Genomic DNA, 24,387 nt, shown 5'->3' with positions numbered 1-24,387 from the left:
TTCACTTGAACACTTAGAGGCCACTGTAGAGTTATCAACCGACCTAATTTCAACATTATTGTGTCTCGGGGAATAGGGAGGTCCAAGGAGAGGAAACGAGATGGAGGAATGGCTAATTGGTGGAATGGTCAGAACACACACATTTACCAATTAAGTTCACAGTCTTATGTGGGCACAGTTTGTGGCATCCCAAAACAATTACAATAGAAACATCATAGATTGCTGATCACAGGTCACCATAACAAGTATAATAATAATGAAAAAGTCTGAAATATTGTGAGAATTACCAAAATGTGACACAGAGACACTAAGTGAGCAAATGCTGTTGGAAAAACGGTGCCAGCAGACTTGCTCAACGAAAGGTTGTCACGAATCTTCAATTCGTAAAAAACAAAATTATCTGTAAAGCACAATAAAGCAAACGTCAATAAATCAAGGTATGTCTGTAGTCCCAGGGCAAAAATGAGACTAGACAAAGAACATTCAGAGAAGAAACAAGAGAGGTACCATGTGAGTCTAAGAAGGTATACACTTCAAAAAACATTTAGAGTTTGGTGCCAAATGATAGAGGGTCAGTTAGTATGAAGACTGGAAAGTGGCTACTGGATTTGGAAACTGGGTAGTTGCTGATAAACATCACTGGAGTGGGTAAAGGATTGACTGGTTTGAAAAATAAAAGTAAATGGGAAGAAGAGACAATGAGTGTAAATCACTCTGTCCAAAAAGTATGGCAGTAAAAAGAAGGAGTGAGAGGTACTAGCATCTTGACAGGTCATCAGGTGGAGAGAAGTATGCACATTTTGTGCATTATCTTTTTTTATACAACTTCTGTCTAGAGACTGTGAGAACAAGGACTGCCTTCAGTATTCTTACAGCACCTACTAGATTATATAATAAAAATAGCAGCACTACTAAATCATTGTTTAGAATGCAATATATATCTCATTACACTTCACTAAATTTTAACTAAATTCCTAGTATAAAAAGGAGACCGCTAGACTGAACCAATTAGTCATTAAATTCAAGTCATTTACCCGCATGGGGTCGCTGTTTAAAAGGGACCACACCCTGCTACATAATTTGACAGGCTCTGTGAGCAACGCTGGGGATGCTGTAAGATGTTACCTTAATTCATTCACCCTGGGCTGCACAGGGACATACTCACCTCCATAGTAGAGTCCTGTAGCAGTGCACATCCGCCACTGTCCCTGATACATTCCTGCTCTGCTGGGGCTGCACATCTGGACGCTGACATCTGCAATCTCTTGGGGCTCTAGCGATCTCACCATCACCATGTTCACATGTCCAAATTGGTCTCCCCCGACATATTTAAGACAAACCCCTGGAGGCCAGGCCTCTGCCCCTGAGTTCAAGCAAAAGAAAAAAATGTTAGGCAATCAATGGTCCTATGCTGAGTGCAGTTCATTACAAAACTGTAGAAGAGGTCTCTTTGTCTCTCACACATATGTAAACCTATCCACATATCTTTGAGCTATATAACACCTCACTGGTCAGCAAGAATCAGAGTCAGCAACCTCTGACCAGCAGTCTATCCCTAAGAGAAAGCACACACAGCAAAAGCAACGCAGTTCCTCAAGAAAATGTGTTTGGGGTGACCCAGGGAAGGCCACACATCACATTGAATCTGTAGAACCTAAGAATGATGTCGGAAAAGAGCCATGGAAATGAAGCTCAGGCCCACATCTTTCGAAGACTGCTTTCTCTACTAAGAACACATGCCTATTTGCACCTGACCTTTTAAACTGACATTCAAAGTAAAAATATGTCTGACTGTCCCCAGTTTTTCCATCGAGGAAAGAGGATGAAACTTTCCATTGAGGAAAGAGGAATAGTTTCTGTATTATTTTCATTTTAGAACTGCTTTTTCCCTGATGTATGACTTTTCTTCTGGAGTCCCTAACAATGAAAAGATCGAGGGTCAAAAGACTGCAAATAAGACAAAGGAGTCAAGTGAAAGTTTCGTTTTCAGGTTCAAACAGTAGTGGGGAAAATATGAACAGTGGGCCCTGATAACAGTACAATGACCCGTTGTCTCAGGGGTGATGACACCAGCAGGAGGTGCTTGTAGAAAGAATAGGAATGGCAAGACAGAGAAATGGCTTTGGCAGGAATGTCTTTCCCTCCTTTGGAAGTGGCAACAGTCTTATTTGGTTCCCACTCCTGTACACCTATTTTCACGTAAACTAACTCAAATGAGAAATCAATATATTGACTTCTGACCAGTCATAGGTAGCCACACAGTGACTAGATGTGATCTTTCCTGTGAAGTCTCTCCAACAGACTCCTTTTTACTATATACAGAAACCTCTATATATCTTTTTGTTGAGATACATACATTCATTATAAAAGCAAATCACCATGAAAAGCTGGACATGGAAGTACTTTCAGCATGCTTGAAACTCATCTCCTAACAGCACTCTAGGATTCCTCAGTACCTTGTTCGTGAAGTGTCAGGCCGGTTTTGATATACTTGATGGTTTACTACTGAAAAAGAGAACTGGAGAGAAAAGCAACCAACACTCTACTGCTGAGATCTCAGCAGTAGAACAGCACCTGCTGTGGCTCTTGGATTTTAGGGGTAGCAGATGGAGCAGTGGTCGCTATGTCTGTCAGACCCTCTTTAAAAAAAATCCTGCCAGCAAAGTGCCCTCTTAAGTTAACACTATAAAGGGCAACTGCTGCTGTTGAAAATGTTGTGGATGATACACTGGCAATACATGCAAATTCTTTTTTTTCATTTCTGGGGCCTATGGCCCGGCAAAAGCATATTTGTCTTAGTCAAGAATAGTAGCAGTTGACGTGAAGTACCTTGGAAAATGTCAGTCTCCTTAAAGACCAAGATCCAAGAGGAAAATTAAGCTACTATTATAGGGCTGAATTCACAATTATTCTTTAAAAGATACACATACACATGCACACACACATCTATAACAAGACAATGTTTATATGAAAATCCAAGAATATGTCTGTTTTGGAACTTTAAAGAAAACAAGGGAAACCAAGACTGTCTGGGTGTGGAAAATACTTGGCTGTCCTAGGCAGACAAGCACAAGCAGCTGAGACAGTTGGATCGCTCATCTGTGCAAAAGAGGAAGTACTGCTGTATCCCCAGGATACTGAGTTAGTTGGTAAAATGTTAAATGATTAACAATTATGAGGCTACAGTCCTGATCTTTTTAGTATGTCAGACCCTATTGATGTGGTACTTGGAGAGCCTCTTGAAAAAACTGGAAGAGTTATACACCATCAACTCTAAAGTGTTAATCTGCTATAAAATGAAGAACCAATCATCTGCCTTCTGAGAGTTACCAACAGTTTATTATGAAATATAGTTCTTACAGCCCCCAACTGTCAGGTCAAGTAGTTCTGAAAAGGTCACTGATACTGACTCTTGATACAGAAGGAAGGGAAATACTGATGAGCTACTTGGCCTACCAGGCTAAGCATACCAGAACAATCTGGATTTGAGAAGTATAACGCAATAGCACTTCAAATTAAGTCTGTTACAACTGGCTTAATGGGGGGGTAGATATATATAAGAAGAAAAGAAAGACTAATCTGTGTTTTATGACTTTCCAAGTTAAGTATCGCAAGCACACATATGACTAAGGCTGTGATTCTCCAGTTATCATGGAATATAATTTTATTAAAAGACATAAAAAGTCAAAACAAAACAAAACAAGACAAGAAACCTGTCATGCGGCAATTCTGAGATGATAGAGAGCATGGCAAAAACAAAATAAAAGTCCATCAGTTCCAGAAAGTCTGAGACTTACTAGGTATAAGTGATTATAGAAATAGTTTGGAGACAACAAGGAACATCCAAAGAGCAAGACAGAAGGCAAACCTCAGTGAAGACCCCCTCCCTCTTTTTAACCCCTGTAGCTTTAGAGACTGCATTTCAAATTAAGCTACATGCAAACAGGGCCCTTCACTGATCTTGTTGCCATTTTCTTCCTGTACCTGATAAAGTGACTGGAACATAAGAAACTTAACTATTTTAAGGAGTCAAAAGAAAAATGGAGGGAATAGTTGTTCTTTCTCAAGTTTCTTTTTTTCCCTCAACTGTTGTTTCATATTCACTTCTATGTAGTTTAGAAAATAAAGATGACTCTGAAGTCACTCTCTCATATAACAATCACAACTACTTCATTAAAGTCAGAGAAACACCAGAGTTATCATATGCTTAGTTTAACACTCACCACAGCTGGACAGCACAGCATGGCTGTAACAACTGAGAAGCTGTAAGTGTTGGTAAAGAGAATTGTCTCCTTTCATCTTCAGAGGGACAGTTTCAAATTTTCATTTTAAACTCCAGCTGTAAAGTTTCCCAAACTTCAAAAACTTACACAGTACCAAAAGTTTGGATCCTGGGATTCTGCATCTATGTCATTAAATGTCTCACTTCAGTTTCTCTATGATCTGAATATAAGGACTTAAACAATATTAGGTGTTTAATTTTAAACAATGTGTGACATTTATCTTCTTTGGGGAAGGTGCTGGGACAGCTATATGCAGTTCCTATCAATCTCATCTGTTGTAAATTTGAATTCCTGGTATGCCTGAAACATGACAGTAGAGAAGCACTGTGAAAAATTATTTATGAAACTCTTTCAGTGAGCACTTATCTCTTAGGGAAGGTTATGAATGAGAGTAAGAGAGCCTGAGGAGAAACAGCTAAGCCCTACCCTACTTTTTTTTTTTTTTTTTGGCCACGCCATGCGGCATGCAGGATCTTAGTTCCCCAACCAGGGATTGAACCCGTGCCCACTGCATTGGGAGCGCAGTCTTAACCACTGGACTGCCAGGGAAGTCCCGGCCTACCCTACTTTTGTGTGTTACCACTCTATTTCCAGAAAGAACCCAGGCCAGATTAGGATGACGCCAAAGAACCAGTGCCTGTGCATGCTTTCCTTATCTCTCTCTCTAATAACATACCTGTCACTTAATTATGTGAGGCCAGTTTCTTCTTAAACAAATGGAAAGCATTTAGTTTACAGACACAAAACTATTTTACAACTGATGGAATGATTTCCAGAAGAATAAAAAACCTACCTGTTCCAAGTACCTCGAAAGGTAAAATCTCTAGCAACTGTTGCCCAGTTTTTCAAGAGGTGTACAGGAACAAAAATGTCCTTTTACAGGAAGAAAGGCTGCAGACCCAGAGATTGTTTTAAACTGGAGTTACTATGCAAAAGCAGAAGGAAAAAGAGCTAGCCCCACCAAAACAAATTTTCTCCAAGTAAAGGTGAAAGGCAGGCTCTTTGGGGTTCTGATTTGACATTCTCGCCATTTTATATCAAACCCTTACAATCTCCCATTAACCCAAGAAACTGTCTAGTGATTGAGTAGATATTTCAAGAGGCTTTCTGAAATATAAAATGGTTATTTTGCAGCAAGATGGTATTTAAAACATTTCAACAGTACTCTAACAACTTTCAATATTTAAAAACACTATAAAGAACCCATGGAAAGCCAGACCATTTCCAGTGTTTTCACCATTAAGTAAACAAGGTCTTGGATTAATTCTTTTAAATAAACAAAACTTTTAATAAGCTATACTTTCTAAACAAACGTTACTCATTGTAAAAATTCATGGCTAGGTTTCAAAAGCATTTTTGACCAGTAACACAGATTTTAGTAATTCAGATAAGAAATATGATGAATAAAAGCTGACCTAAAGAGATTGTTTTAATATTTTTAAAAGCAGACAACACTAAGAAAGGTGAGAAAGAAATTAGACAACGTAAAGATAATCAAACTCGGAACAAGAATTTCAAGAAAAATAGAAAAATGGCTGTTTTCCTGTACTACCATGTGCCTCTCAAACTAACAATGCACCACACTGTTATAACCAAAAGAGAAAAGAAGCTAATGAAAATTTACAAAGCCACTGATGTCCCCAGTCATCTACAACACTGGGTCAATCCAGATTATGTGCTTTTGCTCAGTGACACACCAAACCTTCATCCAAGGTAAAGTTACTTCCAAATTAGCCAGAAAAACTAAGAATAATAATTTGGTACATTAATTATTATATAAAAGGCTAGCTTGGCCAGTCTCTCCCCATCATAAAAGAACTGAAGTATAAAGAACTGAAAAGTAAACAGGGTCCAATAAAAGGTCACTTTTATAGGTTTGAGTCCCCAGAGTTTTATATCATTTCACATCAGATTACCTTACTAGACACGGTTCCCCGACACCAACAAACTTTTAGCTAAATATTCCTTTTGTCTAGTTTTCCATCTCTTAGAATTTCTTTTGTAAATCCTCATTAATAAGGAAGTTAAAGCATCCTCACCTAGTCAGCATAAATTGTTACTGGATGAGACAAGAAATATTAAACTCACTCAAATTAAAAAAGTCATTAGAAAAGAATTTAACAAGTAAAAGGTGATAATAAACAGTTACTAGATACATATTCAGATACTATTTTCAAAGAACTATGGTTAACTTATGTTAAATTTTTCTTAAGTCAGCAGTACGTCAAAACAATGTTTTTTAAAAAAAGCAATTTCTCAATCTTTCCATCTTTTCTATTCTGAGCAAATCCCTACGCTTCTTAACCAATTTTTCAAAGTGATGTTAACATCTCAAATAGATAGCTCAATGAAAATTTCAGATACAATCATCCTTGTGGTTGCAAAGAAATGAGCTTTCAAAAGAGCAGATGCTCACAACTCTAACTACCTTGTTCCATTCAAGGATGCACCTCCTCTAGCTTGCTGGAAATAACTGGAAGATTAATTAGAGCATAAATAAAATAATGGAGTAGAACTGTACAGGTGGAGAAAATACCACCACCACACACAGGCCTCGTTCCTGGTATCAAAAGAATATTGAATTGTGTTTAAATGTCATCAAGACCTAAATTCTTCCTAATCTAGGGAGTATTTTATTGGTGTCTGGGTCATCATACCAGTACAAGAAAATTCTACATCATGTATAAGGAAAAGCTCAGAGTTACACAATCACATAATTTAAGCTAAAACACTTCCTTATTTCTTTTAACTACTAAGAAAAAGAAGACTGGGCAAGGAAGATTGCTCGTTATACATTTACCAGAATTTTGGATTCGCCATGTTTTTATAAATTGAGTATCAGGAGGTATCGACTCCCCTTCTCCTATGGTGACATCTTCAACAAAGGACATAGAGGGCACACTGATGTTTGGGCTCTCAAAGTCATAATAGGCGCCAATTGCTGCTTGTAGGTTCCTACAAAAAAAGAGAAAAGGCAAAAGACTTCAGTCCTCTCCAGAGCATATTATCCTAATTGTCAAACAAAAGGAACCTATAGACCCATATATAGAAAGTATATAGATGGCTCCTGGTATGTTAATCTTCAGAGTCGTTGATTCTGGCTGAGGAACAACAGGAAAAACGCCAGGACCAAAAACTTGTGCATCACTTTCTTCCCAAGGTACCCACATAGAAAGTAACAAACATTATTAGCACCATCAGCAACAATGTGAGGAAATCCCTCTCTTACCCACAAGGACAGCAAGTATGGGTAAGGAAGTCAATTAAAAGAGAGCTCCTCTGTAGCTGTGACTAAAATCCAAAGAAGCTCCATTAAAAAAAAAAAATCCAATTATTTATTTTTTTAAAAAAGCAATACATGCACATGATTCAAAGTTTCATACAATGAAAAATACCCATCTTATCTCTTCCTTCCTACACACACACACACATACACACACACAGGTAATCATTTGTTCATATTACTTTCTTAAATACCCTTCCAGAACTTCCTTATGCACATACAAGCAAATGATATACATTCTTATTTCCCCCCTTCTTACACAATTGGTAGCATATTACACACTGCCCTTTGCTTTATTCCCTTAACACTGTATCATGAAGACATTTCTAAGTCAGTACACAATGAATATCCTCATTGTTTTTTACAGCTGTATCCACTGTATAGATATATCATTATTTAGGTAACCAATCCACTTTTGAGTTTGCTTCCTATCTTTAATTCTTCCATATATAAGCTTAAGCACACATAGTTTAACATACAAGTGCATCTGTAGGATAAAGTCCTACAAGTGACACCGTTGGGTCAAAGGGCATATATTTGTGGCTTTAATCAATATATCTAAACTTCCCTCAATAAAAAAGTTACATACTTAATGAATGCTCCCACCAAAAATGTATGAGAGTGTCTATTTCCCCACTTGCTCATCAACGGTGTTTCTCCAACATTTTGGATTTTTGTCGATCTGATAGGTAAAAAATAAGATCTTGGTGAGGTCTTAACACCATTTTGTAAATAGTGGTGTTCTTTATTTTGTTTTTTAAGATTTATTTATTTATTTAATTTATTTTTGGCTGCATCAGGTCTTAGTTGCAGCACACAGGATCTTCATTGAGGCATGCGGGATCTTTCGTTGTGGCGCGTGGGCTCTTCGTTGTGGTGCGCTGGCTTCTCTCTAGTTGTGGCATGTGGGTTTTCTCTTCTCTAGTTGTGGCACGCAGGCTCCAGGGCGCATGGGCTCTGTAGTTGTGGCGCGCGGGTTCCAGAGCACGCGGGCTCTAGTTGAGGCATACAAGTGCCGTAGTTGTGGCGCACAGACTTAGTTGCCCCGCAGCATGTGGGATCTTAGCTCCCTGATCAGGGATCGAAGCCACGTGCTCTGCATTGTAAGGTGGATTCTTTACCACTGGACCACCAGGGAAGTCCCTGGTGTTCTTTTCAATTACTTATAAACCCCCTTATGTCAGAAGGAACTACCAAGCACACAAACGAGAGTCCCTAACTGAACAGAATCACATGACAGACAGCTTGGTTCTTCAGTGCCAGAGACCAAAGGCCGCTAAGGGGTTTAAGTTAGCTGTGTTCATTAAAGATCAAAGAAATTGTCGGTAATTACATTAACCATTTCTCTTATGGTCTTCCTCAAACTAGTGACATCATCCCCAGTCCCCACAGAATAACAACACAAATAGCATCTTTCTAAACATAACCCAACCATAAGCCAATGGATCCAGTGGGTTGTTTTTAATTATGTATAAACATAGCATGAAATAAGCTCTGACAGTACACAACTGTTCAACAGACATGCTATTAACAGCAAATACTTTTCTGCTGGGGGCCTGCCTGCTCTTCCAGGTGTTTGCAGCTGCCAGAAAGGAAGGCTATATTTAGAGCAGCTACCTCAGGTCAAGCCTCACGCAATGGCGGCCTGCAGTATTAGTGAGTCATGACTGGAATTACACCACCACCAACTGCTGGCTCGTCATGTGTGTGCTAGATAAAATTTACATGGAGCAGAGCTGGGCCAGGGTCCAAACTGTGCCTGTTTACTTGACCATTCAGTATGAAAGCTTAGACTTCAGTTTTTCCGGCAACTTCCTTATCTAGCTGACACTGATCTCAAGTGAAGAATATGTGACTGGTCGAACCTGGGGATGCCCAGACCCTACCACCCGCAAACAGACTTAGGAGTACATCTGGAATCAGCCTTACACTTAGGGATCAGAGATAAAACAAGGGAGAGAGAAATAAGCCTAGGTTGCACTTTGTTCTTCTGAAACTTTTTATAAAAACCAAGTGTCCACTTTTTTATAAAGATAATTTTTCTGCCGAAGGTCTCAGGCAAACAGCCTGAATTGTCTTCTGTTCACTTGGCCGTAAAATATGCTTGGGAGGGAAGAGACTATTTGTGCACTCAGGACAATTGCCAATGCTCATCCTCAGCCTGTGTCATATTTCGCCACTTGGCTCTGCCTGATATCAAACAGGACTTCGAGACCAGCACAGCAGAAACACTAGCAAGTGGAAAAGTCCAGCTACCCTACTTAGGCAGATCCATCCCCCCCACCAAATCTCCTTTCACACATTCCAACTCATCCCACAGCCAAGCCAACAAAACTGCTTACTTGTACCTGTATTATACAGAAAATTCAACCAGAGAAAGATTAAGGAATACTTTTAAAGCCCAAAGTGAAACTGAAAGTAGTGAACTGGACTCCTGGCAGGAAGAAGTAGTGAAGGATGACAAAGCACAATCATTTCCCAAGTACAAGGCGGAGAGAAGACATTAGCCCGGTGGTGCTCTAACCCATCAGGCAGGTACACAGCTCCTCAGCGCTTGGACCATTTAGATCACTGCCTCACAGGGCCAAGGAACGGCAGGAAGAGACTAAACAGCTCCTATTCAGTGTGGGAACAAGCAGACATGATAGCATGTATTCCTGTTCAAAACAACATACTCAACTATTATTAGCCAATAAAAAACTCTACATGAAACAGAGCTGGCTGAGCAGATGGGAAAGGGAGGACACTGACTCAGTATTCAGCCCAGCCTGAAAGTTTAAACTTCCAGGTTCCTTCAGTGTTTTTGCTCAAGAAACGTTTTTACTCTGATTTTAATAGTTAAAAGTGCCCTAAAGAACAAAGGGAGGCAGTGTTAATGGGGGGGAAAAAGGCACAGGCAAAGATGGATGATAGTGATGGTTACAAAACATTGTGAATATACTTTATGCCACAGAACTGTGCACTTAAAAATGGTTAAAATGGTAAAATTTTATTTTATTTTTTACTAACGTATAGTTGATTTACAATGTTATGTTAGTTTCTGATGTACAGCAAAGTGATTCAGATATATATATATATTATTTATCATATTCTTTTCCATTATGGTTTATTATGGGATATTGAATATAGTTCCCTGTGCTATACAGTAGGACCTTGCTGTTTATCAGGTGGTTTGTATCTGCTAATCCCAAACTCCTAATTTATCCCTCCCCCACCCCCTTTCCCCTTTGGTAACCATAAGTTTGTTTTCTATGTCTGTGAGTCTGTTTCTGTTTTGTAAATAAATTCATTTGGATCATATGTTAGATTCCACATATCGGTGATATCACATGGTATTTGCCTTTCTGATTTACTTCATTCACTTAGTATGATAATCTCTAGGTCCATGCATGTTGCTGCAAATGGCATTATTTCACTCTTTTTTTATGGCTGAGTAGTATTCCATTGTATATATTTACCACATCTTTGTTATCCATTCATCTGTTGATGGACATTTAGGTTGCTTCCATGTCTTGGCTATTGTGAATAGTGCTGCTATGAACATGGGGGTGCATGTACCTTTTCGAATTAGAGTTTTCTCCTGATATATGCACAGAAGTGGAATTGCTGGATCATATGGCAACTCTATTTTTAGTTTTTTAAGGAACCTCCAAACTGTTTTCCATAGTGTCTGCACCAATTTACATTCCCACCAACAGTGTAGGAGGGTTCCCTTTTCTCCACACCCTATCCAGCATTTGTTATTTGTAGACTTTTTAATGATGGCCATTCTGACCAGTGTGAGGTGATAACGCATTGCAGTTTTGATTTTCATTTCTCTAATAATTAGCGATATTGAACATCTTTTCATGTGCCTATTGGCCATCTGTATGTCTTCTTTGAAGAAATGTCTATTTAGGTCACCTGCCCATTTTTTCATTGGGTTGTTTCTTTGTCATTGAGTTGTATGAGCTGTTAGTATATTTTGGAAATTAAGCCCTTGTCAGTTGCATTGTTTGCAAATATTTTCTCCCAGTCCATACATAGGTTGTCTTTTCGTTTTGCTTATGGTTTTCTTGCTGTGCAAAAGCTTTTAAGTTTTTGATTAGGTCCCATTTGATTATAAAATGGTAAAATTTTAAAAGGCTTTGTTTGGAGGCAGCTCCTAACCCCTGGCTGTGGGGCTTTGAACAAGTGGTTAAGCATCTGTGTCAGTTTACTCATGTGCAAAACTGAGTTTTTTTATTGTAAGGATGCTTATATTTTTTATTACAAAGTTGGGTGTTATAAAGTTGGCTGTGAAGACTGCATGAGGCAATGTGTGTAAATGCCAATGCCCTAGGTTGGCAGTCATTCATTCAACAAATATTTAATTAATGAGCATTTATCCATGTGCTAGGCACTCGGCCTGGGTCTAGGGATAGAACAGACAGCAAAAAAGACAAGGGCCCTATCTGTTACAAAGCCTAGCAGACTGCAGCAAACCAGGGACACTCAAAGAAGGGTAACTGCAACTACCTCTCACACTGAGGCTTATCAGCCCAAGGCAGCTTTTCTATCTTGGGGTAAAAAAAAAAAAAATGGGCTTGGTGCACAATACAGTTTCAACTGCACTGATAATCAGGTTAACCTGATTTGGAGTAGAAGAATCTGGTGATGCTGATATGTGTTTCCTGATGAAATGCACTTTTATAACTAAGAAGCAATATTGTCCAGCCTTCATTTTACAGATGAGGCCACAGATGCACTGACAGGTAAATAACTTGCCCCAGGCTAGACAATTATTAGTAGAACTCAGAACCACATCTATTCAAAGGCATAAAACTTTTACCTTACCCAGAATTTTCCAATTTTCTACTAATGCTCTGAACATCTGATTTTCTTAAGAACATATTAAGTACCATCATGAATTCTATAAATGAATTAATTTTAACTTCTCATTAAACTGAATTCCTAAAAGTGGTCAAATGCCTAATCTTGCATATATTCACAAACATAAAACATTTATTTTTGTACTATTTATACAAACCGAAGTCAGATTGACAGTCTTATGAAGAAAAATCATCTATATACTGAATATACAGTCAGGAACATCATCCTAAAAATACGGGGTAGAAGAAAACAGTTAAGAAAACTAGGAAATCAGAATTAAAGAGGGAATGCCAGAAGTCTAAGTATTAGCTCAGATTCTCAGCAAAATAAAATTAGACACCTTCTCTTTCCACTCTCTGAACAAGTAAGAAACTCAAAAGGATCCAAATTGTTCATAAGAAAAAAAACTATCCATCTAACTTGGACATAAATTAAAATGGGAAATGAGAATAATGAATCAATCTAGTTAAACATGAACAGTAGCATCTTCAGGCTTCAAGCAGTACCTATCCCGAACTTCAAGAAGTTTTCCTCACCTGTGGAGCACCAATGATACTGCTCCTAAGGCACAAGCTCATCAGGAATCAGAAAGACCTCACTATCTTTGAATGACTGAAAAAACCTGATTAGAAAAAGGATCAGCAAAACAGATGTCAGTTCTTACCCGGGCTTTCCAACATCAACTCAGCAGGCATGTAACATGGAAGACCAAAAAAACAGGCCAAAAAACGTGTACTTGTGATACTTGTGAATTTTAAGGCCTCAGAAGAAACAGAATTTCATTAAAACAAAGATGAACGCAGGTAGGGAATAGAAGTTGGGCTAAAGAAGACTTAAAATACTTTCAAACCTAAAAATTAACTAATAGGTGATATTATTTAATACATGAAGACAGTAAGAAGAAAGAAAGAACTTGTGAAAGATTTCATTAAGAGGAGCAACAAAGTTCACACCAGTATTTACCCACTTCTCAGAGCCCTAGCAAGTCCAAGATTGTTTCTTCCTCTTCTTTTCCTGGCTATTTACTGATCCATTAATTTTAATACTTTTTAGAACTGGTCCCTCTAACTAACATCAGCAGTTATACCTTCCCCAAAGAGAAAGTAAAAAACTAGCATTCTGCCATGAAAACCCAAGGTGGTGGCACTGTTCTAGATTTAAAGAGAGGGTCCAGGGGTTAGGCGCTTTCACTGCCGTGGCCCGGGTTCAATCCCTGGTCAGGGAATTAAGATCCCTCAAGCCTTGTTGAGCAACCCCCAAACACAAAAAAATTCAAAGAGACATAACAACCAAATGCAATATATGATCCTTGAGGTCCTTGAATGGATTCTGATTCTATAAAAAAAAAAAAAGGGTTATAAATGATACATTTGGGAACAACTGAGCAAACTTACAATATGTACTGAATATTTTTTTAGTACTAAAGAATTTTTGTAAATTATCTTAGTGTCTTACTATGTAGTTATGTAAAGGAATGTCCTTTTTCTTAGAAGCATGCTGAAATATTTAAGGATGAAGGGTCGTGATGTCTACAACTTTCAAATGATTCAAAAAATTTTTATATAGAGACAAATTACGGCAAAAATGTTAACCACTGTTGTTGAATTAGGTGGCAAGTATAAGGGTATATACTCTGATTCTTTTAAAATTTTCTGTAGGTTTGAATAGTTTATTAAAAAGGTAAATGAAAATAAAAACAAAAACAGAAGAAAGAAAAGGTATCTTTTTTCCCACCACTGGAAGATACAAAAAAAAATTAGGTGCAAAGAATTACTTCAGCCATCTAGGGAACATTAAGGAACCTATTGGGAACCTCAGGAGACCTAATGAGGATGAGGCTGACATGCTGACAATGACAGATCAGAAGGGAAATAAAATTGCTGTGTCCTTGATGATATAGTTGAACCACTAAATTAGGCAACCCCAGAGCCACCTTACATTGGGTATCGTTGTCATCTGAGAAAATACAATTGGCTCATTGTTTAAAAAGTGGGCAGGGGAAGGGGCAGATTTTGAGCCTACACCAATTTGACACTGGCATTACAGAGTTTAATTTCTGAGTGCCTTTGGCTGTGTCAAGATCAAACTATTTTTCCTCTTTTAAAAAAACTGAGGTGAAAGTCACATAATATACAATTAACTACATACTTTAAAGTATATAATTCAATGGTGTTTACTGCATTCACAATGTTGTGCAACCACCACCTCTACTTTCAAAACTTTTAAATCATCTCATACCCATTAAGAACACCACATATCCATTAAGTAATCATTCCTCATTATTCCCTCCCCCCCATCCCCTGGCAACTACAAATCTGTTTTCTGTCTCTATGAATTGTCTATTTTGGATAATTTATATAAAAGGAATGACACCATATGCAACCTCTGTGTCTCGTTTCTTCCACTTAGCAGAATATTTTTGAGATTTATCCCAAATGGTAGCATGCTGATCAGTATTTCATTCCTTTATATGGCTAAGTAATATTCCATTATATGTACATACCACATTTTGACTATCCATTCATCTGCTGATGGGCATTTGGATTGTTTCTACCTTTTGACTATTAAGTAATACTGCTATAAACATTCATATACAAGTGTCTGTGTGGGTATATGTGTTCATGTCTTTAGATATATAGCTAGGAGTAGAACTTCTGGGTCACATGTAATTCCATGTCTAACTTTTCGAAAAACCACAAACTGTTTTCCACATCAGCTGAACCATCTTACATTTCTACCAACAATGTACAAGTCAAGTGTTCCTATTTCTCGACATCCTCACCAACACTTATTTTTTCTTTTTTTTTTTATTATAGCCATTGTAGTGGGTGTGAAGTGATATCTGACTGTGGTTTTGATTTCCATTTCCTTAATGACCAATGATCTTAAACAATTTTTCATGTACTTGGCTATCTGTATATCCTCTTTGGAGATACGTCTATTCAAATCCTTTGTTCATTTTTGTGACTGAGTTACTTGTCTTCCTATTGTGCAGCTATAAGAGTTCTTTATATATTCTGGATACTAGACCCTTATCAGATATATGATTTACAAATATTTTCTCCCATTATGTTGACTGTCTTTTCACTTCCTTGATAATGTCTTTTGATGCATAACAAGTTTTTAATTTTGTTGCAGTCTAATTTATCTAGTTTTTTTTGTTGTTGCTTTGACTCTGACATCAAATCTAAGAATCAGTAGCCCAATCCAAGATCATGAAGATTTATCCCCATGTTTCTTCTAATAGTTTTATTGTTTTACTTTTATTTAGGTCACTGACTTTCAGTTAATTTTTGTATAAAGAGTGAGGTAGGGGGTCTGACTTCATTCTTTTGCCCGTGGTTATCCAGTTGTACCAGCACCATGTGTTAAAGAAGATGAAATATTTTTAAGAGAAAAAGAAGTTGGACAGATTCTTGGGTACGAGTAGGATTCTGCCCTATGGGTGATCCTAGCTAGCCTTTGGGGACACTTCCATGGCAAGTGCAATAAACGGCAAAGCTCAGGCATGGGAAACTGAGTGGGAGAACAAATTGAGACATGCACTGTACCTCACCATAACTCAAGTATGGTATGCTTATGCTCTGATCACCCTAAAAAATATATTTCCTATTCCCAAACACAGTTTCTAGGACTGAAAGAACCAACAACATTTATGCTCAGAATCAAACTAAATTATCAGCACAAAAACGTTTTCCCTATCTGCCAATCAGTAAGTATATAATATTTACTTCTTTTATATTTCTTTTAAGTTTTCACTCATTCATGCTCTAGGTAATAGAAACGTAAAGATAAATAAGACAAACTCTTTGCTACTAAGGAACACAAAGTCTATTAAAGAAAGATTTAGAAACAAGTAATCACAATTCAATGAGGTAAATTTCAGGGAAGAAATATAACCAAGGACTACAAAAGTACAGAAAAGATAATACCTTACTCAAACTTAGGAACTCAGGGAAAGCTTCAACAACCAGGTAACATCAAAACTGTACCCTAATGAACTGGTTAACCACCTAGAGAACGGGGTGAAGGGGCATTTCAGATAGAGGGAGATTATATGCAAAGGCACACAGATGTATGAGAGTCACAAGAACAGCACAAACTCACCAACAGACAGAAAAAGACAGGCTTGACAACATTCAGGTCCCTGGTTCTGGTTGTTTCTGAAGCCCAAATGAATTACTAACTTAAGTTCTAAGATATTCCTGTATCCTTATTAATTCTCATTTTTATTCAGGCTACTTTAAGACAGGGTTGTGTTCACCTCCAGTACAGTCTTAACTGATACAAGACTAAAGTATTGCAAAAGTTAAAAATCCACAATGCATAACCAAGTCAAGGGGACTTCCCTGGTGGAGCAGTGCTTAAGAATCTGCCTGCCAATGCAGGGGACACAGGTTTGAGCCCTGGTCCGGGAAGATCCCACATGCCGCGGAGCAACTAAGCCCGTGTGCCACAAATACTGAGCCTGCGCTCTAGAGCCTGTGAGCCACAACTACTGAATCCCAAGTGCCTAGAGTCCGTGCTCTGCAACAAGAGAAGCCACCACAATGAGAAGCCCGCACACCGCAACGAAGAGTAGCCCCCCGCTCGCCGGAACTAGAGAAAGCCTGCAAGCAGCAAGGAAGACCCAACGCAGCCAAAAATAAGTAAGTAAGAGAAGTAACCACTGACACTGCAGAAATATAAACGATCATGAGAGATTACTACAAGCAACTCTATGCCAATAAAATGGACAACCTGGAAGAAATGGACAAATTCTTAGAAATGCACAACCTGCCGAGACTGAACCAGGAAGAAATAGAAACTATGAACAGACCAATCACAAGCACTGAAATTGAAACTGTGATTAAAAATCTTCCAACAAACAAAAGCCCAGGACCAGATGGCTTCACAGGCGAATTCTATCAAACATTTAGAGAAGAGCTAACACCTATCCTTCTCAAACTCTTCCAAAATATTGCAGAGGGAGGAACACTCCCCAACTCATTCTACGAGGCCACCATCACCCTGATACCAAAACCAGACAAAGATGTCACAAAGAAAGAAAACTACAGGCCAGTATCACTGATGAACATAGATGCAAAAATCCTCAACAAAATACTAGCAAACAGAATCCAACAGCACATTAAAAGGATCATACACCATGATCAAGTGGGGTTTATGACAGGAATGCAACGATTCTTCAACATACGCAAATCAATCAACGTGATACATCATATTAACAAATTGAAGGAGAAAAACCATATGATCATCTCAATAGATGCAGAGAAAGCTTTCGACAAAATTCAACACCCATTTATGATAAAAGCCCTGCAGAAAGTAGGCATAGAGGGAACTTTCCTCAACATAATAAAGGCCATATATGACAAACCCACAGCCAACATTGTCCTCAATGGTGAAAAACTGAAACCATTTCCACTAAGATCAGGAACAAGACAAGGTTGCCCACTCTCACCACTATTATTCAACGTAGTTTTGGAAGTGTTAGCCACAGCAATCAGAGAAGAAAAAGAAATAAAAGGAATCCAAATCGGAAAAGAAAAAGTAAAGCTGTCACTGTTTGCAGATGACATGATACTATACATAGAGAATCCTAAAGATGCTACCAGCAAACTACTAGAGCTAATCAATGAATTTGGTAAAGTAGCAGGATACAAAATTAATGCACAGAAGTCTCTTGCATTCCTATACACTAATGATGAAAAATCTGAAAGTGAAATTAAGAAAACACTCCCGTTTACCATTGCAACAAAAAGAATAAAATATCTAGGAATAAACCTACCTAAGGAGACAAAAGACCTGTATGCAGAAAACTATAAGACACTGATGAAAGAAATTAAAGATGATACAAATAGATGGAGAGATATACCATGTTCTCAGATTGGAAGAATCAACATTGTGAAAATGACTCTACTACCCAAAGCAATCTACAGATTCAATGCAATCCCTATCAAACTACCACTGGCATTTTTCACAGAACTAGAACAAAAAATTTCACAATTTGTATGGAAACACAAAAGACCCCGAATAGCCAAAGCAATCTTGAGAACAAAAAATGGAGCTGGAGGAATCAGGCTCCCTGACTTCAGACTATATTACAAAGCTACAGTAATCAAGACAGTTTGGTACTGGCACAAAAACAGAAATATAGATCAATGGAACAGGCTAGAAAGCCCAGAGATAAACCCATGCACATATGGTCACCTTATCTTTGATAAAGGAGGCAAGCATATACAGTGGAGAAAAGACAGCCTCTTCAATAAGTGGTGCTGGGAAAACTGGACAGGTACATGTAAAAGTATGAAATTAGAACACTCCCTAACACCATACACAAAAATAAACTCAAAATGGATTAAAGACCTAAATGTAAGGCCAGACACTATCAAACTCTTAGAGGAAAACATAGGCAGAACACTCTATGACATAAATCACAGCAAGATCCTTTTTGACCCAACTCCTAGAGAAATGGAAATAAAAACACAAATAAACAAATGGGACCTAATGAAACTTAAAAGCTTTTGCACAGCAAACGAAACCATAAACAAGACCAAAAGACAACCCTCAGAATGGGAGAAAATATTTGCAAATGAAGCAACTGACAAAGGATTAATCTCCAAGATTTACAAGCAGCTCATGCAGCTCAATAACAAAAAAACAAACAACCCAATCCAAAAATGGGCAGAAGACCTAAATAGACATTTCTCCAAAGAAGATATACAGATTGCCAACAGACACATGAAAGAATGCTCAACATCGTTAATCATTAGAGAAATGCAAATCAAAACTACAATGAGATATCATCTCACACCGGTCAGAATGGCCATCATCAAAAACTCTAGAAACAATAAATGCTGGAGAGGGTGTAGAGAAAAGGGAACACTCTTGCCCTGTTGTTGGGAATGTAAATTGATACAGCCACTATGGAGAACAGTATGGAGGTTCCTTAAAAAACTACAAATAGAACTACCATACGACCCAGCAATCCCACTACTGGGCATATACCCTGAGAAAACCATAATTCAGAAAGAGTCATGTACCAAAATGTTCATTGCAGCTCTATTTACAATAGCCAGGACATGGAAGCAACCTAAGTGTCCATCATCGGATGAATGGATAAAGAAGATGTGGCACATATATACAATGGAATATTACTCAGCCATAAAAAGAAACAAAATGGAGGTATTTGTAGTGAGGTGGATGGAGTTAGAGTCTGTCAAACAGAGTGAAGTAAGTCAGAAAGAGAAAAAGAAATACAGTATGCTAACACATATATATGGACTCCAAGGAAAAAAAAAAAAAAGGTCATGAAGAACCTAGTGGCAAGACGGGAATAAAGACACAGACCTACTAGAGAATGGACTTGGGGATATGGGGAGGGGGAAGGGTGAGATGTGACAGGGTGAGAGAGTGGCATGGACATATATACACTACTAAATGTAAAATAGATAGCTAGTGGGAAGCAGTCGCATAGCACAGGGAGATCAGTTCGGTGCTTTGTGACCACCTAGAGGGGTGGGATAGGGAGGGTGGGAGGGAGGGAGATGCAAGAGGGAAGACATATAGGAACATACGTATATGTATAACTGATTCACTTTGTTATAAAGCAGAAACTAACACACCACTGTAAAGCAATTATACTCCAATAAAGATGTTTAAAAAAAAGTAAGTAAATAAATATTTTAAAAAACAAACAAACAAAAAGTCAAGGTGAGCTGGAGGAAGTGGGCTCCCCTCCATCTGGCCTTAGCAAGGTAGCAGTCCTTGTATGTAGCAAAGCAACTGGTTACACTCCATATGCACTCCAAAGCTAGATGGAGCTTTTGGAGCTTGGACCATAAAAGGAAATTGCCCACAGAACACTGTGCAAACTTCAGTAAAGTTTTTCAAGACAAACCAATCTGCAAAATACAACCCAACCCAATCTGGCTTTCCAGAAAGAAGATATGACATACAAGATAAGAATATAACTTTCTGCCTAAAGCCAGAGATCTGAAACCTCTAATGGTTAGATAATTAAGAGACTTGCTGAATTTCAGCACCTGAACTCTCTGCATCACTTAACCTGTGAGACACTGATGAATACAATGTAGATAGCCCCTTTCAAACACTTCTCCCAGGATCCCCCAAACTGCCATCTCCTCCCCCCTTCATTATAAACCGTATCTAAAAGAAACATAGCTGGGAGAGGGGAAATTTAGGGGGTGACATTCCACAGAATATTTGAGAAAACTCTAAATCCAGAATTATCCATCCATGCCCTGAGTAGAGACCTTTAACCTGGAATGATAAGCAGAGCTAAGGGACCTAACCCAGTCCTAGCAATCCTCTTCAGCAATCTTGGAGGCTAAAATCTAATCATAATATTACTGGAGTTGGTTATTTATCAAAGGGAATGTCCAAATATGAAGTGGATAAGCAATGAACTTAAGTTTTAAAGGAGTTCTATTATTGGGAGCCTATAATTATTATACCCCTGGTCAAGCCCTAGGTCCCAAAAGTAGCATCGTATTGGAAGGGAAAGCTAAAGCAGCATGGCCCTCATAAAGGAATTCTCCCACCCTGCCCCTACATCTCCTGTGCTCCTCTCAAGGATGGTCATGAAGAATATCAGACACAGGAAATCTTTCTGGGGGAAGCTAGGCCTAGGCCTTCAGTTCTCCGCCAATGAAATGAGTTAACAGGTGACCAGGAGACTTGCTGACTGTATTATTTACTGCTCCTGCCCTACAGAAGACAGTGTACACCCGTAATTCTTTCTGCTTCTATCCCCCAGGCTGAGAACAGTGCCTGGCATATAGAAGGTGCTTAATATATATTAGTTGACTGGAATATGCTACTGACCAAAATATAGTACAGCTGCCCTTGACCAACATGAGGTAAATTGGGCGGGTCCACTATACTCAGATTTTTTTCAATGGTAAATACTACAATACTACACAATCCAAGATTGGTTGAATCCACAGATTGGGAACTGCTGATATGGAGGGCCAAATTATAAATTATACACAGATTTTCCACTGCACAAAGGGTTTGCACCCTTAACCCCCTAGTTGTTAAAAGGTCAACTATATTTCTCCTTTCATCACATTTTCCTCTCACAATTTTATACTGGGACTATAGGCATACCTTGTTTTAATGGACTTGGCTTTATTGTGCTTTACAGAGAATTGCTTTTTTACAAATTGAAAGTCTGTGGCAATCCTGCTGCAGGCAAGTCTATCAGTGCGTTTTTCCAACAGCATTTGCTCACTTTGTGTCTCTGTGTCACATTTTGGTAATTCTCACAATATTTCAAACTTTTTCATTATTATTATATTTGTTATGGTGATCTGTGATCAGCAATCTATGATGTTTCTATTGTAATTGTTTTGGGATGCCACAAACTGTGCCCACATAAGACTGTGAACTTAATTGGTAAATGTGTGTGTTCTGACCATTCCACAAACCAGCCATTCCCCCATCTCTCTCCCTTCTCCTTGGGTCTCCCTATTCCCTGAGATATAATATTGAAATTAGGACAACTGATAACCCGTCAATGGCCTCTAGGTGTTCAAGTGAAAGGAAGAGCCACACATCTCTCCCCTTAAATCAAAAGCTAGAAATGATTAAGCTTAGTGAGGAAGGCATGTCAAAAAACAAGATAGGCCAGAAGCTAGGTCGCTTGTACCAAACAGCTAAGTTGTGAAAGCAAAGGAAAAGTTCTTCAAGGAAATGAAAAGTGCTACTCCAGTGAACACACGAATCATAAGAAAAGTGAGACAGCCTTATTGCTGATATGGAGAAAGTTTGAGTGGTCTGGATAGAAGATCAAATCAGCCACCACATGCCCTTAAGCCAAAGCCTAATCCAGAGCAAGGCCCTGACTCTCTTCAACTCTGTGAAGGCTGAGAGAGGTGAAGAAGCTGCAGAAGAAGTTTAAAGCTAGCAGAGGTTGGTTCTTGCAGTTTAAGGAAAGAAGCCCTCTCCATAACATAAAAGTGCAAGGTGAAGGAGCAAGTGCTGATGTAGAAGCTGCAGCAAGTTATCCAGAAGATCCAGCTAAGATAATTCATGAAGGTGGGCCACACTAAACAAGAGATTTTCAATGTAGACAAGACAGCCTTATATTGGGAGAAGATGCCATCTAGGACTTTCATAGCTAAGGAGGAGAAGTCAGTGCCTGGCTTCAAAGGACCGGCTTTCTTGTTAGGGGCTAATGCAGCTGGTGGCTTTACGTTGAAGCCAGTGATCATTTACCATTCTGAAAACTCTAGGGCCCTTAAAAATTATGCTCAATCTGCTCTGCCTGTGCTCTGTAAATGAAACAACAAAGCCTGGATGACTGTACACCTGTTTGCAACATGGTTCACTGACCATTTCAAGCCCACTGTTGAGACTTACTGCTCAGAAAAAAAGATTCCTTTCAAAATGTTACTACTCATCGACGGTGCTCCTGGTCACCCAAGAGCTCTGATGCAGATATACAACGAGATTTTCATGTCTGCCACACACACACAACATCCATTCTGTAGCCATAGATCAAAGAGTCATTTCTACTTTCAAGTCTTGTTCTTTAAGAAATACATTTTGTGAGGCTGTGGTGAATCCTCTGATGCATCTGGGCAAAGTAAGTCCTTCTAGAAAGGATTCACCATTCTAGATGCCATTAAGAACATTTGTGATTCATGGGAGGAAGTCAAAATATCAGCATTAAGAGGAGTTTGGAAGCTGATTGCAACCCTCGTGGATGACTTTGGAGGGGTTCGAGACTTCAGCGGAGGAAGTAACTGCAGATGTGGTGGATGTAGCGAGAGAACTAGAAGCGGAGCCTGAAGATGTGACTGAATGGCTGCAATCTCAGAATAAAACTTTAACCGATGAGGAGTTAACTTTTTACGACGAGCCAAGAAAGTGGCTCCTTGAGATGGTATCTACTCCTGGTGAAGATGCTGTGAAGATTGTTGAAATAACAACAAAGGACTTAGAATATTACATAAACTTAGTTGATAAAGCAATGGCAGGGTTTGAAAGGACTGACTCCCAATTTGAAAGAAGTTCTACTGTGGGCAAAATGCTATCAAACAGCATTGCATGCTACAGAGAAATTGCTTGTAAAAGGAAAAGTCAGTCAGTGCAGCAAACTTCATTGTTCTCTTACTTTAAGCTGCCCCAGCCTTCAGCAACTCCCAAGCTGATCAGTCTGTAGCCATCAACAAGGAGGCAAGACCCTCCACCAGCAAGAAAGATTACAACTTGCTAAAGGCTCAGATGATGGTTAGCGGTTTTTGCCAATAAAGGATTTTTTAATTAAGATATGTACATTGTTTTCTTAGACATAATGCTATTGCACACTTGACAGACTACAGTATAGTCTAAACATAACTTTTACATGCACCGGGAAACCACAAAATTCATGTGACTTGCTTTATGGCAATATTCAGTTTATTACGGTGGTCTGGAACCAAACCAGCTGTATCTCCAATGTATGCCTATATATCAATATAACAGAGGGCAGAGGAATGCCAACAACAAAAAATGTATCATTTAGCCTATAGAGTGCAGGATCATGCAAATGTATACCTGGACCAATCAAGACCAAATTAGGGAAAGCACAGCTATCACCCAAAGACCTTCAGTTGGTGGGACAGGGCACCTGGGACAACAAAAGTCATAATTATGATAGCTGGACCTGACTAGGGGTCATCTCCCACAGGAGAGGGGGGATGAAAGCATTTGTAGTTGTTACTTGTTTGGCAATGCCCCCACCTGCACGTAGAACTCCTTAATACAGAGCGAGGTCATTCCAGAGTTGATGTGGGGGTGGGGACACCCAGAAATTTGGAACTGAAATTTAGAAAGAGTTTTTCTCATAGTATCTGGGCTATAAACTACACATTTGGGGGCTTTTGACAGTCACGGTTCTCTTCAGCAGAGACAGGAGACCACTGCAAACACCTAGATACAACATACATAGAAAGGAATCTGAAG

General features: G+C 38.8%; 1 protein-coding gene and 1 long non-coding RNA gene across 5 annotated transcripts in view; both read right to left on the bottom strand.

Annotated features, from left to right (window-relative positions):
* Nucleotides 1–1,145, bottom strand: part of LOC309638764 — a 41,505-nt gene extending 40,360 nt beyond the window's left edge. Inside the window, exon 1 of the long non-coding RNA XR_014251266.1 lies at nucleotides 288–1,145. This is a non-coding gene — a long non-coding RNA (uncharacterized lncRNA). The remainder of the gene's footprint in view (nucleotides 1–287) is intronic.
* Nucleotides 1–24,387, bottom strand: part of ILRUN (inflammation and lipid regulator with UBA-like and NBR1-like domains) — a 115,153-nt gene that overhangs the window by 67,041 nt on the left and 23,725 nt on the right. For 3 of the 4 annotated variants that reach the window (XM_082415071.1, XM_082415074.1, XM_082415073.1), the window contains 2 exons: nucleotides 7,084–7,238; nucleotides 1,166–1,363 (listed from right to left, as the gene is read on the bottom strand). In XM_082415071.1, coding sequence (XP_082271197.1) covers nucleotides 1,166–1,363; nucleotides 7,084–7,238 — 353 coding nt within the window. The remainder of the gene's footprint in view (nucleotides 1–1,165; nucleotides 1,364–7,083; nucleotides 7,239–24,387) is intronic. The other variant, XM_082415072.1, reaches the window with a different exon arrangement.

This window comes from Balaenoptera physalus (genome assembly GCF_965194825.1).
Source record: "Balaenoptera physalus genome assembly, chromosome: 11".
Lineage (NCBI taxonomy): Eukaryota > Metazoa > Chordata > Mammalia > Artiodactyla > Balaenopteridae > Balaenoptera > Balaenoptera physalus.
Note: the sequence above shows the minus strand (reverse complement) of the source record. Positions and strands in the feature narration are given on the sequence as shown.